The sequence below is a fragment of the Thamnophis sirtalis genome, unplaced genomic scaffold (genome assembly GCF_051295495.1).
Source record: "Thamnophis sirtalis isolate CommonGarterSnake01/CBP01778 unplaced genomic scaffold, rThaSir2_p1.2 scaffold_6, whole genome shotgun sequence".
Classification (NCBI taxonomy): domain Eukaryota; kingdom Metazoa; phylum Chordata; class Lepidosauria; order Squamata; family Natricidae; genus Thamnophis; species Thamnophis sirtalis.
In genome coordinates, this window is record NW_028261386.1 from 81239185 (window position 1) to 81254854 (window position 15670).

General features: G+C 36.0%; 1 protein-coding gene across 3 annotated transcripts in view; it reads left to right on the forward strand.

Annotated features, from left to right (window-relative positions):
• The window catches only part of SYNE1 (spectrin repeat containing nuclear envelope protein 1), a 373011-nt gene that overhangs the window by 255866 nt on the left and 101475 nt on the right, over window positions 1-15670 (forward strand). For all 3 annotated transcript variants that reach the window (XM_087718281.1, XM_087718279.1, XM_087718280.1), the window contains exons 100-108: window positions 1222-1353; window positions 1534-1689; window positions 3057-3266; window positions 4587-4688; window positions 5497-5616; window positions 5965-6165; window positions 7583-7756; window positions 13956-14087; window positions 15417-15613. In XM_087718281.1, the coding sequence (XP_087574407.1) occupies window positions 1222-1353; window positions 1534-1689; window positions 3057-3266; window positions 4587-4688; window positions 5497-5616; window positions 5965-6165; window positions 7583-7756; window positions 13956-14087; window positions 15417-15613 (1424 nt within the window). The remainder of the gene's footprint in view (window positions 1-1221; window positions 1354-1533; window positions 1690-3056; window positions 3267-4586; window positions 4689-5496; window positions 5617-5964; window positions 6166-7582; window positions 7757-13955; window positions 14088-15416; window positions 15614-15670) is intronic.

A 15670-nucleotide genomic window follows, 5' to 3' on the forward strand; every position in this document is an offset into this window, starting at 1 on the left:
CGGAAGCTAGAAGGCGTCTTTGCCAGCCACTTCTCAGCAGTGGTGGGCAGGGCAAGCGGGGTGGGGTGAGCGAGCGGTGACCAGGCAACCGGTTCGGGAGCATGGCCAGCCAGCCATCGCTACCAGTTTGCTGAACTTGGCCAAATTTCCACCACTGGTTCACGTGAACTGGTGTGAACTGGCTGAATACCACCTCTGCCATAACCATATATGATGTGCCATTTGGTTATTGTAGTGACTGCTTTACTGAGCATGATTATATCCATCTGATCCAAACACTGGAAAAAAAAGCCTGCTGAAATTTCCACTCCTTAGTGTGATGATTAAGGGTTGTGACCCAGAAGGCTGGAGTCAAGCTTTTAATGTCCAGTTTTCCTGGAATTTCATTTAATAAGGTTTATTGTAAAGGTATGAAGCCATCTCAGCAACTGGATTTCATTTTCATTTTAAAAACTAAACTTTTTCCATTTTTTAAAATCTCTCTGTGAATGGCAAGGAGCTAATAGGTGCAGCAGAGTAGACAGTGAGCTCTTGAATCTCTCTTAGATTCCTAATGTAGCATTGCAGGAGGCCAACTCAGTAATAGCCCCCACATTATGTGAGAAGATACAAAGAGGAACTTACACAACCGATCAAGACTGGGAATTAGTCTCTGGGAGACTAACAATCTCCGGGAACAATCTTTGGGCACCAGGGTCCAGTTCCGTGGAGAAAGATTTTTCCAGGGACTGGAGGGGGCGTAGTTTCGCATGTGCCTGCATACCATAGTGGGGCTTATCTTGTTTGTGCAGCCTGATTTCTGGCATGTTGCAACCCAGTGCAAGTCCACGGACTGGGGGTTGGAGACCACTGTTCTAGAATATTAGAAGTGGAGAAGCCATTCATGTTCCATAATAAGTTCCCAGCTTATCCAAGATCTGTGAAGTTGTACAAACTGCATGAGCCATACAAAGATGATAGACAGGAGGACTTCTCAATATGATAGGCAAAGCGATTGGCATTGACTTGGGCATAAAGCAAATTTTAACAGTTTGAACTATTGATTAATAGGGCTATTTTTGAAGTTTGCTACCCAGTGTTTTTCATTTGGATGAGTTTACAAGTATTGTTAAATAAATAAACATCTAAAACAATCCTAATAGGGTAAGGAAAAGAAAAAGAAGTTTAATTTATTTTTCTCATATGTCTGAAATATTTTAATTATTATTTCCCCCCTAACAGGTTTACAGTAGACCAAACCGGCTTATGTCTGGCATGCCATTGCCCAAAGAAGAAGGGAAGGCTCAAGATAAAGCATCGGTTAAATCTTTACTGGTTGGTTTGAATGAGGCTTTCAAAAGTGTTCCTTCCCAGGTAGAATATTTTAATCGCTTAAAAATATTAGCTGTTTTGTAGAATAAGTTAGACAATATTTTAATTGATTAAAAAAAATCATTTGCAAAGATAAAATATTGCCCCTCTATCTCTCTCCAGATATATAATTAGAGTCACAGTCTTGTGATTTTTTCCCTTTTTATTGATTTTTTTTTTCAGGCTAGAGGTGCTGAAAAGGAGAATCTGCAGTTTGAGCAAAAACTATACAGAGGTGTTTCAGCCATCTCGTCTTGGCTAGATGGAGTTGAAGAACATTTGTTTGTTGCCACGGCCCTTTTACCTGAAGTGACAGAAACATGCCTTGATAATCAAGAAGTAAGACAATCATTAATCTATGAGTTAAATATGGCCTCTTTTCAGTTACCAGACGAAAAGGCTGTACAAGATATGTTTATTAGCATTAATTGTGGAAGAAGTGATGCAAAAAAAGTCTTTGTGCCTTTATGGCAGAAAAGCACATTTCATTTGCATTAAAGTAAGTCCCTGAAGTGTACTACAATGTTTATGGAGCTAACTTCTGGGTGGATGTGGCAGCCCTCTGCCAATGAAAATTTGTTAGGGAAAAGGTTAGTGCTACTCTTTGCATTCCTAGAAAGTAAATCAGAACAGACCAAGTAATTTCTACAGATATACACAAAATTGGCTTCTTGGACTGTAGCACACATACAGTGTTTATCCAAAATAAGCCAAAGAATAAGAGGACACTGGTAAAACCACTGCTTGGGAAATAAATGAACAGCCTATGTGAATTCCTTGAAACTGTGATCTATATGCTCAAGAAAGAAATGAGAGTTTGTGATGTTCCTTCTCACCTCTATTTGCCATCAGCTTTTAGAATTATTGGATGTGGATACTGTAAACATGTTTAGATTTGAGATATAATTCTTATTGCTATTCCTATTGCTAACACGACTAGTCAAGGAACACACACGAATAAGCCTTGAGTTATGATGGCTAATGGGACTGGAAATTCCATCACTAAACAGTGCAATTGTAAAATGCAAGTCACATGACCACATTACTTTGCAACAACAGATGCAATTGATATTGTAAACCGTCCCTCCCCCAGGACTTCACTGGTTGTTAAGCTGGAAGAGGTGGGAATCCTAGTCAAGGACTGCAGGAGTTGCATAAGTACCATGGTGTATGTGTGCCGTGAACAGGCACCAAGTACTACAAGGGATGTACTGATGCCATAGCCAGCAGATGCTACAGATTACAAGCAGATGGCCAGTGGGACTGTGGGCAGGAGGTGCTGCAGGCATGGATGGAGTGGAGTACGAGATCCCTGGGATCTAATTTTCCGTAATGGAGATCCTCAAAGAAAAACATTGGGGATGACTTATACAAATAACTCACAACCTTCTGTGCTGGCTTTGCTTGTGGGAAGCCAAGGAAGGTCACAACTGGCAATCAAGTGACTGAGAGATTGTCATTGTAAGCTAATTGTCAAGTGCCCAAAACACATTCACTTATGTAAAGAGCTGCTGCAACGAATATATCTTCAGGACCCATCCTAAGTATCACTAATTCAATGTCATTGTAGCTTGAACAATCTCTGAATGAATGGTCGTAACCTTAGCACTACCTATATAATTTTTTTCACAATCATCTATGGTTATCTGTTTTGTTTCTCAAAGTATTAGTTTTAAAAGCATGTTGTTTTTATTTGAATACTTTAGTCTCTTGCTAAAGATATCAATGAAATGACAGAAAAAATGGATAAAAGCAAGGATTTATTTTCCCATGTGTTTCCTGAGAATGCTGATAACCGAGATGTTATAGGAGACACTTTGGACAGTTTGTTACAGAGATTAACATTACTAGATACACTAGTAAATCAAAGATGCCAGCATATGAAAGAGAGACTTCAGCAGATACTGAATTTTCAGGTAAATTTTGTCTTATTTCTTAAGAATTTCTACCGTACATACTGTTAAAGGTTGAAAAGTGGGTAATGTAATTATATTTCTCTGAATCAGTTTAGTATAGTGGTTAAGGCATCAGGCTAGAAATGAAGAGATTATTAGTTCTAGTCCCACTTTGGGTATAAAAACAGTCAGATGATTTGGAATCAATAACTCTCTAACAAAGCACCTCCAAGAAAATCTTGCCAAAAAAAACCTTCATCAGGAGTCAATACTGATTCAAAAGTGCACAGAGCCACACAAAATATATTTCTATAGATTCTTTCTTGCTATCAGAACCTTATGTAAAAATATAATAGTAAAAAGACTCAGTTGATGCTTGTAGCATGTTAATTGCTATGTCTGCAATATGTTCAGTCTCTAAATAATATAGTATTTAGATTGGGCTCAGTACAAAAGTTACTCCCAAAAGTTTTTTTTTTTTTAAAAAGCAACTGCATTTTGTTTTTCAAAGTCCAGCTGCCTTTTGAAAAGAGTACCTTTGGGACAATCATCACCTGGATGACTGAGAATCTCCAGAGGTACAAAGGTTACTAATTTTACCAAAACATATTAAAATGTAAATGATCAAATAAATAGAGATCCCAAAAATTGCAGGATTATTTTATCAACAACCCCAGACAAAACTCCAAAGTAATCTGATAGCCCTTGCATTGACACAGTGTGAATTGTATTTGCAAAGACATGCTAAATACCAAAGCAATAATAGCCACATTGTTTTAAAAGTTAAACCAATATTAAGCAGCTGTTTGGTAAATGAAAACCATTTCTGCAAACTTTGCCAAGAAAATTGTAGGGATTTGTCCAGGCAGCCATCAGAAGTCAAAAACTGACCGAAAGGGGCACATACATCCAAAAGTGGCTTTTTGTATACAAATTAAGATCTTAGCAGTAGTTCATGAAGTAATTCACCAAATGAAAGAATAGCCTCCCATTTAATGTCATCTTTAAAGAAGGATGGCTGATGCCAGGAAACTAGTTCAGTTCATTATATACAGATAACTAAAGATGGCAAGCACTATCAGCACAGGTTGTTGATAGTATAGCCAATGTACAGTACAAGTTGATGGTGCTAGTCACTCAGTAACTGTACAGAAATTGGGAGTTCTTCTGGCTTATTACAGTCTCTTCTGAAGATTTGAGTCAATCTCAAAAGTTTTATCTGCAAACTGCCTGTTATCACAAGCCACAAGGGAAAATGTTGCACAATGGAAAACTTGGACAATAATGACAATAACGTTCTGTTATTTCCATATATTAACTTTTTTTTTCAATTACTGACAGAATGACTTGAAGTTGATGTTTACTTTATTAGCTGATAACAAGTATATTGCACTGCAGAAACTAGCAGAAGCAGTTGAACGCCCTGAAACAGAACAAATACAGGTACTATTGATTGAATATTTTTATATTCTTAAGGATGAAGAAAGATATGGTATAATGAACACCAAAAAGTTACTTAGAAGATTGATACTATCTTCTACTATCAGACTGCAAACAGTGCACATCAGTATTTATTCTAATGAATAAATAGTGCCTGGAATACTTTTTGTATGGGAATAAATAGATATGCCTTTGAAAAAGAATTCTGCTTGGCAACGTTATAAATTTCAACAATAATTTACTTTTCTTACGTTTTGTCAGATTATCTGTACAATAGGAGTTTATGTTTCTTAACCTGACCGAGCAGCTCTACAGCAGAAAGTATATATAAAATTAACAGTGAATTTTTAGAACTTCAATTTTACTTGACAAATTAGAGAAACATTTAAATGTCAACCAGAATAATGAACATGCTCATGAAGAACCCAAAATATTCTTTGTGCCTAATAACCCATGGATTATTAATCATTTTTGAGCCTTTCTTTTTCTTTGATGAATGGCATGCAATCAGAATTGTAGTGTAGTTTCATATCGTATCATGTATCATACATATCATATCATATCTCATTTCATATTCTTATAAGTATTTTTCATCGAGAGACTTGTTTGATTTTAACATTTAATCAGACTACCATTTGGAATGTTGCCTATTCTTAGGTTTATCTGTAAACCTAAGCTGTAAAGCGGTATATAAGTCTAAGTGCTATTGCTATTGCTATCTCATATAAGTACTGAATTTCCATTTTTGACATCAGAGTTCCTTGAAATTTAGGTTTCTTGACATTACAGTGAATTGTTATTCTTTACATAGGCCATTGAGCAAGTAGAACGAGGACTGAAAGAATTAGATGCAGGTATCACTGAATTAAAGAAATGTGGAGATAAACTGCAAATTGATCAATCTTTCATGCAAGAATTATCCAAACTTCAGGTAATAAAACTATTAGAAACAACTTTTTACAATTATCAGCATAGCGTTTGTTTTCCTTTTTTGCTGATGAACTATTTATTATTTATTTCTATTTATAGACAAATTCATTTTATATGAAGCAGATGTAAAATAACTTCAGAAGATTGCAAAAATCATTGCATTTACTTCATTTTTCAACTGACATCCAAAAATAAAATTTTGCTGGAAATGTAATGATCATAAAGAGTTAATGTAGCTCATATAGCTCCCTTATCCTGATTGCCATTACTGGTCCTAAGTAATTGAACTCCTATTCTGATTTTTTTGTTCTATAATTATAATGTAATTCTTTTTCTTTTTGTGTATCAGGATATGTATGATGAGTTAATCATGATCATAGGATCACGGCGCTGTGGATTAAACCAAAATCTGGCATTGAAGGGTCAGTACGACCAAGCTTTGCAGGATCTGGCTGACCTGATTGAAACTGGGAAAGAAAAGATGGCAGGTGATCACAAACTGATAGTTGACTCCAAAAAGGAAATCCAACAGCTTCTTGACAAGCATAAGGTGAAAACAATTCCTATGTTTATAATTAATTTTGCTGCCATTTAATAGAGTCCCTTTCTGTAATTCTACTGTTTCCCAATCTGGAAAGAGAGTAGTTATTTCAATGTAACTAAATGCCATTTGGAATAATTTTAAAGCTAATGATGGCTAAAAGAAATTTTATTTATGTATGCAAATATTTACCTCAAAAGACTCATATAATAAATGACTCTTGTACAATAATAAATGAGATGATAAATTCAGAGGTGATGAAAATAACTGTCAGAATGCCAAACTATGGAAAACAGACTACTAAGAACTGCCTTAGTAGTTTGCTTTTCACAGTTTGGCATTTTTTCAATTATTGCTTAATAAAACCTATCAGAATAAAATGCTTTTGACTGCAAAAAGCAAACAAGGTAGTGGTTCCATGTACCTCAAGGTGACAAAATATTCCCTGGTTCGGGTTGTTACATGAGGTAGAGATTCTCAGCAGCCATTCTCAAGACAGGACAGGCTAAATCATGTAGAATTGTATACATTAAAACCAGTCACCTTGGATTTGACTCAGAAACCTATTTGTTTGTTCAGTACAATTTAGAGTCGACCAAGATCCAAATATCAACTGTACTTTTAAAAAAATAATAAGAGAGATCCAGAAGGCAAATTCTCTATGGCAAACAAAGCTTCCTGTAGGGACTCAATCCCCACTCTGTCCCAATACTTGGGGAAACAGTCAAATTTCAATGGCTTTATGAATGTGATCAAGGTGGGAGTCTTACAAATCTCTCAGCAATCATTGCTATAACTGAAAGACAGTTGTAATTCTATTAAATTTAATCATCTGTTTCTAATGAAGCCACTACATTTTGTTTCAGTTGTACCTTCTGAGTTGTTTTAAAAGGTAGCTCCATATAAAGTGAATTGGAATAGTCTAAATGCAAGGTGATTAAGGCTTGAGTCATAATGGAATAGATTCCCCCCACCCTCCATAAGGAGCAGACATGTTTTGACAGTACAGTAACCAGAATGTATAAGCATACTTCAAATACTTATGTTTCAAAATTGTGTTTTTATCTTGGGTGTATTTGCATAAACTGCTATTTTGTTTTGTGATGCAAAATTAGTTTAAATGCAAAATGACACTATTTAAAAATGTCAAGGATAACCTGCAGTTGAAACAAAACAAACACTCTGATTCCTAGTATGCATGTGAGGAAAGAATGTTAATTCAATCTTCTCTGAAAGATAGAAAGTTTTTTTAGCTAAGCAAGATGCATATTTTGAATAGATTCTGCAGCACAATCTGTTCCATTGCTGAGAATATAAATAAGACACAAACTATGAGGACATCAGAAAATTTAAATTTTAGATTGTTTGTACAACAGCAGTAAATTTCTGAAATATGATGGTTAATAACAAATGATAATTTTCTCAGGAATATTTCCAAGGACTAGAGGCACACACGATCCTAACAGAAACGCTTTTTAGAAAAATAAGCAGCTTTGCTCTTGTGAAGGAAACTGAAATCCATGTAGATCTAATGGCACAAGGCTCTGCAGTATTAAAACAAGCTCATAAGAAAGGAGTGGAGCTGGAATATATTCTAGAGGTAAAGTTTTCTTTTTTCTTTTCCTTTAAATTTTAACTTTTCATTACGTTTGCCTGGGGCATAAAAAATTCTTAAGAAAAGTGATAACATTTGAGGAGAGGTACAATTTGTCTCCTGAAAAGATTAAATCAAAAGTTCAGAATCATTTGAGCAACCGCAAAATCATTTTGCCACCTGGGCAGTATGGAAATTTTATAACTTCATTTTCAACCCATTTTTATATCAATTGTTATATTAATTTATTGGGGGGGGTCTCAAAAATTGGTAGCAATTTTTGTATATACTTCTGTAGTACAGGTGATCCTTGATTTATTACCACAACTGAGCCAACAATTTCTGTTGCTAAGCAAGGCATGTTGAGCAAAGCAGCTGTTAGGTGAATTTTGCCAAATTTTACAATCTTTCTTTCTACAATCTAAATACATACCAGTTGTCGAGCATCCAAATTTTGTTTATGTAACCACAGGGATGCTGCAATGGTCCTAAATGTGAAAAAATGCCCATAAATCATTGAATGGTCACTAAATGAATGGTTGTAAATCGAGGACGAAATTTATAAACATTCTTTTTTTTTTTAATATATATATTTTATTATGTTTTCATTCTATACAATCACATATTTACTGTGCTTAATCAGGGCATATAACATTGAGTAATAAACACGGCCCTCACTTATATAGAAAATGCCCTCTACAATACAAACCCAATATACCACCTTGGCCCACCATACACCCTCTTTCAACCCCCTCCAACTTTCATTCTTCCTTCTCACACACCCCTCTACGCCTACTTCCCCTCCCCTTCTTTCTAACCCTAACCCTATCACTCCCTCTAATCCATTCCCTCCCTCCCTTCTCCTCCTCCTCTCTCTCACCCTCTCCACCCTCCTTCTTCTTTCACTCGACTCTTTCCTTCGGTATATTTCTATTACCTTCCAGTATATTCGGTTTGTTCTATTTTCGCACTAACATTGAAAAGCCACAGTATACAAATGCAATCATGGAATTTAACACATATTGTATTTCCCCCCTCCCCCCTCCCCCTAAATCCCCACCTCCCTTCCCTCCCCCCGACTTCCCAAAGACCATACGTGGTATAACTTTTGGACAATCACAGTCTAAAATATCTCTACATTGAACTCAGCTTCTTACTGTTACCCAAATTTTAAACAATTTAAATTGTTACTGATACTAAGCATAAGCTATCTGGAGTTTCTTAGTCCCATATTTACTTTTTATGTAATCAATCCATTTTTTCCAGTCTCGTTTATATCTCTCGTTTGAATGTTCTTTGAGATATGCTGAAATTTTGGCCATTTCGGCTAAGTTCATAACTTTCAAAGTCCATTCTTGAATTGTAGGTAAATCTTTCTTCTTCCAATACTGCGCCACCAAGAGTCTTGCTGCCGTTATTATGTACAGAACCAAATTAGTCTCTGCTGCTGTAAAGTCAATACATATACCCAGTAAAAACAACTGGGGGGGGGTGAATTTTATCCTTCTTTTGAAAATGTTTTGCAGGATCCACCATATTTTTATCCAAAATGCCTTGACATTACGACATGTCCACCATATATGAAAATATGTAGCATCACAAGAACCACATCTCCAACATTTAGGTTGAACATTTGGATACATAGAGGCAAGCTTTTTAGGATCTAGGTGCCATCTATAAAACATCTTATAAAAATTTTCTCTCAAGTTTTGTGCTTGTGTAAATTTCACATTTCTTACCCAGATTCTTTCCCATGTTTCAAGCATTATTGGTTCCTCGATATTCTGAGCCCATTTTATCATACAATCCTTAATCAGTTCCGTTTCAGAATCCATCTGTATTAGTACATTATATATCCTCTTTATGTGCATTGAGCTTTGATCTCTTATTTGTTTAAACAAATTATCCTCAACTTTTACAAAGCCAATTTTTTGATCTGTTTTCCACCTAGCCTGTAGTTGACCATACTGAAACCACGTTTGAACTACCTTCTCTTCTTTAAGTACCTCTAAAGATTTTAGTTGCATCACCCCTCTTTCTGAGATAAGAAGTTGTCTATAGGTGGTTCTATCGTGTTTTTGTTCTACATTCATATTTTCAATTGCATGTCTAGGAATTGCCCTCATGGGCACTTTATCATTTAATTTATGTTGATATTTTTTCCAAACCCGCAATAAAGCATTTCTTAAGATATGATTTTTAAATTTCTTATCCATTTTTTTGTTAAATAACAGGTAAGCATGCCAACCATATAACAAGTCATATCCCTCGATATTCAAAATTCTGTCATTAGTTAGATGAATCCAGTCACTAATTGCAGATAATGCCACTGCGTCGTAGTATAATTTTAAGTTAGGTAATTTCAATCCTCCTCTTTCACGTGCATCTTGCATTATTTTCATCTTTACCCTTGGCTTCTTTCCTCCCCACACAAATTTGTTAATACCCTTCTGCCATTCTGAAAGATTCACATCTCTTTTAAGTATTGGTAACATTTGAAAAAGAAATAAAAATTTTGGTAAAATGTTCATTTTTACTGCCGCTATTCTACCCAGCAAGGACAAATGCAATTTTTCCCACCTTTTCAACTCCAACTGTATACTATGCCAAAGTGGTTCATAATTATGCTTATATAATTTCCCATTTGAGATTAAAATATTAACTCCAAGATATTTAACTTTTTTAACTACCTCACATCTTAGCATCGCCCCCAGTTCTTCCTTCTATTTGATAGTCATATTTATAGCTAATATTTTGGTTTTTCCTAGATTTATTTTAAATCCCGAGACTTGACCATATTGATTGATCGTGTTCAATAATACCCTACTAGATTCCTGCGGTTGTTCCAATATTATGACCAGATCATCCGCAAATGCACGGACTCTATATTCTTGCTGTCTAATTTTAATCCCTTTTAGACCGCCCAAGCCCCGTATCTTATTCAACAGTATTTCCAAAGTTATAATAAACAATAATGGGGACAGAGGACAGCCCTGTCTTGTACCTTTTTCAATTTGAAAGGAGTCTGTCAGACTTCCATTGACAATGATCTGGGCTGTTTGCTGCTGGTATATTGCATCAATTGACCGTAAAAAGCCATCTCCTATCTGCATTTTTTGCAATGTCTTCAGCAGGAATTGCCAATTAACCCGATCAAAGGCTTTCTCTGCATCCAAAAATATGAATGCGGCCGGGATTTGATTGTTCTTTCCCAGGTATTCTAAAGCGTTAATAATTAATCTAACGTTGTTCTTCATCTGTCTGCCCTGTATAAAACCAGTTTGATCGGTATGTATCAATTGTTGAATTACCACCATTAGCCTATTTGCTAATATTTTAGTAAAAATTTTATAATCTACATTGAGTAATGAAATAGGTCTATAATTTTTTGGTTGGGTAAGGTCTTGGTCTTCTTTGGATATACACATTCTTGTATCCAATTTTCTATAAAAAAAAATGCAATGAATATTCCCTAATCTTCAGTTCAGTTCAGTTTATTGTATTTGTATGCCGCCCTTTTCCCCCGAAGGGAGACTCAGGGCGGCTCACAACTCGAACCGGGGAAGGGGGATACAGACAAAAAATTTTTTAAAAAACAAACATAACAATATATAATTTAAAGCTCACAACAGTCATATCATTCGAGACGGGGGCAACAGCTCTTTAGCCCCAGGCCTGTCGGAACAGCCAGGTTTTGAGGGCTTTGCGGAAGGCCTGGAGGGTGGTGAGGGTTCGAATCTCCACAGGGAGTTCGTTGCAGAGGGTCGGAGCAGCCACAGAGAAGGCTCTCCTCCGGGTAGTTGCCAGTCGACACTGGCCGGCGGATGGAATTCAGAGGAGGCCTAATCTGTGGGATCTAATCGGTCTAGTGGAGGTAATTGGAGGTAATCTTCACATATATGTTTCTTTAATCTATATTTTATCCCTCCTGGTTTATTTGTTGTTGTTGTTGTTATTGGATAAATAAATTTAAAACATCAGGAAAATGCCATTAAAGGTTGGTAGGCACTTAATCTTTTTTATTTTCTGATTACTTCAGTTTAAATATTTATACTTGTTTAATGTCTCGATAGATGATAAACTATACGCTCCTGTAACTTGTTTTGTTTAGTTGAGAGCTATTTGGAATTTGTCTACAAATTCTATTGTAGAATTTGTCTGCAAATCATGCAACAGTCTTCCACTTAAATAAAACTTGAAACTGAAACAGTGTTAACTTTCTGAGCTGAATGACTGCGATCTGCTTTCCTTTTTAAAGGCAAAATAAATTGCTTTTTGGTATACAGGGCGGGGCATAACCTTTTCCTAGGGGGTCACAGCAACACTTGTAATAACAACACAAATAATTCATACACCATTCGAAAGCCCATCAAAAACTGAGTTTATTGACACGATTTAATAGTCAGTATGACCACCATTAGCCCTTCAAACAGCATTCAAACGAGGTGGATAAGAACACAACAAATCTTCAAACAGTTTCGTTTGATTTTCCAGATTTTTCAACACAGTTTCCAAATTCATTCTCAAAGTTTCAACCGAATATCGATTTTGACCTTGCTCCTGAATCATCAGAGCTTCCACTTCATCCTTAATTATGGCCCCAATGTTCTCTGCCGGATTGAGATCTGGCGAATTTCCCGGCCAGACGTCATTGCCCCAAAATTCGACATTGTTTTCCTTTAACAATTGCTGAGTCGCATTTGCACGCATGCAAGGAGCTTTGTCATGAAGAAAGACAGCCTCACCAACCACCAAGACATTGTCTGGATCACTGAGAAATGGAATGACATTCTCCAATAAAATTTTCTCACGGAAATAACTGCCATCCCAGGATTCCCCTTTATCCTTCAAAACCCAATGCAGTTTCTTGGCTGTGAAAATGACGAAAATCCCGATGCAAGTCGGATTGCGAACGATTTGTCGATATCGTTCATGTTTGGCGATGTCGTCGACGTCTTTAGCCCAAATTCGATCGTTCTGGAAATTCGGTTTTCGAATGGCATAAACGAAGAATTCGTCAGATGGCGCCAAATGAAGAAAATCTTCCTCGGTCCATTCAGACAACCAATCGCACAACCAAAGCCGATCTTGAACGTGTGTTTGAGTTTTCAATGGTTTGCAAATGACGTGAAATGGCTTCAAACCTTCTCGTTCTCGATATCGGCCGATTGTCCTTTGATCAACTCGTTTTCCACGAATTTGAAGGATTTCTTGGGCCACTTTTCGGTTTCCTTTTCGTTGTTTGCGACTGCCAGTTGCAATGATGGCTTTGCTTTCTTGGGACAGTTGCAGAGGACGCCCTTCTCCAAATTTTGTGAAACATTCTTGGGCTGTTTTGTTCCAATTATCAGTAACCCAATCTGGATGACGTTTCAATTTGTTTGCAATCCATTTTCGATTGATAAACGTCGCTCCAGCATCGCGAGCCTCTCGAAAGGCAATGCATTTTATTCTGTCAATGATCCTTTGTTCTTCCGAATCGAATTTTCCAGCCATTCTTAAAGCAAATTTAACATTTAATAGCTCATTCAATTCAGTTTTTTATGGGCTTTAAAATGAGGTGTCGCGGAAGTTGTAAACTGCTGTCGATCTTGCTGTGACCCCCTAGGAAAAGGTTATGCCCCGCCCTGTACTTCACTTGAAACTGCTCAAGTCAACAGAGTATATTGCATATATAGAAAATAACCAACTAGCAAAATAAAATAAAATAAAATAAAAAGGATCTTTTGAAATGTTTTTGAAATTTCAACATAAATGTTTTTAGATGAAAACAATAGCAATAGCAATATTATAGCCTTTTCTAAGCAGTTTACAGAGCCAGCTTATTGCCCCCAACAATTTGGGTCCTCATTTTATCATCCTTGGAAGGATGAGTCAACTTTGAGCCAGTGAGAATTGAACTCTTGGCAGTTGGTAGAATTAGCCTGCAGTACTGCATTCTAAACACTGTGCCACCAAGACTCTTGCAGCATGATTCTGCTCTCATTTTAAAAATGTTAGGACCAAGAAAGTACCAAAATATGTTTGAGGAAAAAAGAGAAACCAAATAGTTCTCAGAAAATTTGGAACATTTGAAATACTGTAATTCCTGTTAAAATGATTTTTTTAGATGACCTATCTCAATCAATTCAGTGTGGAACAGTTTTCTGTTAGAAATATATTTGAAAAATACTGAGAAATTATTTGGAAATTATTTGGTTTACAGACTTGGATGCATTTAGAAGAAGAATATCAGGAACTCATACAGCAGTTGGAGGCTGTTGAAACCAACATTCCTAGTGTTGGCTTGGTAGAAGAAACTGAGGAAAGGCTTAGTGATCGGATTTCACTTTATCAGGTAATGGTAATAATTTGTCCATCTGAATTCCTGCACATTTTGTACACACCAACATTTTAGGGGTTTGGCCACTCATCCTACCCTCCCCTATCTGCAGTTAACAGAAGAGAAGCTATGCATCAGATCAAGATGTGTTTCTAGCTGAGTTAACAACACTGAACAAATGCTTGAAGAAGAATACAAGCAGGACATCATGTCAGATGTCTTTTGGATTTTGTTCATTTACACTAAAAATCAAAATAGACATTTATTTGATAAAATGATCAGATGTATTTGTGTAATCCAATGCAAATGTATGCATATTATTCTACTCAATTATGCATGCATTATAGGGATTGATTCTCTTCAATCCCAAGTAGTACATGGGTTTATTTACTCTTCTCCCACCCCCTACAAAGATCTGTTATAACCTGGAATATAACTACCTGGAGACAAGAATAGAGAAGACATGATTATATATATAATTTTGTGCTATTTTGTTTTTTGTTTTGTTTTTTTGCATTAATTACCATAGATAAATTAGTTAGACATGAACTAAGTAAGTTGCATAAATTGCAGCACAGAAGCAAAATGTTTTTTTCTGGGAACTTGTACATGAAGGGAAAATATCTTATTTTCCTAGCAAGACCATGCATATAAATGTATGGACTACTAAGCTCTAGACAGGAATAGTTCTTGTGCATCCTAGTGGAAACTTTTGCCATAAGTATTCACACCCCATTTGCAGTTACATTTTGCTACTGATTGTTCTAAGGAGGGGAAAGAGAAAGTCTTTTGCCTCAGACATTGTGTTATAGGTTTGGATGACACTCTTTACATCTGTCATTTATTTATTTTTAAATCATGACTGGATATTATATATTAGAAATAAAGTTCTCTATAATTTTCCTAGATCACAGTCATTGTTAAGAATTAGTTTTTTCTTTGCAAATATCATCCAAGCCTGTATTCGTGTTACTTCCTGTGGCAATTGTTTCTAACTTAATTTAGGCTAAAAGACAAGCCATAAGGTTGCAACATGATGCAGGGTGTATTATATGTAGAATATTTGAATGTGCATGTACGGCATGCATGCATATGAGCATGTGTGTATTTGAGTATGCATGTATGGAAAGTTATAGTATCTGGATAAACTAAAAGCAAAGAATCCATTAATCATGAACAAGGTTTAATGTATACTTCTCTGAATTGTTACCAAAATGTAGGTTTTCACATCAACAGGGAACATTTTAATGGTAAACTTGTAGGTTTCTTTTTCCTTGTGGGTTATAATAAAGAAAGAAATAATTGCAGTTTCATATTGTTTCTTATTGTCTTTTGTTATCAAAGCACCTGAAATATAGTCTTACTCAACACCAACCCAAACTTTACCAAGTGCTGGATGATGGGAAAAAACTACTGTTCTCTGTGACATGTTCAGAATTGGAATCTCAATTGAACCAGATAGGGGAGCATTGGTTAAATACTACCAACAAAGTTACTAAGGAAATGCACAGACTGGAAACTATACTTAAACTCTGGACAAGGTATTGCTAATAACATGAAAAAGCAATAAGTTTGGATTCTTTCTCATTTTGTATTTC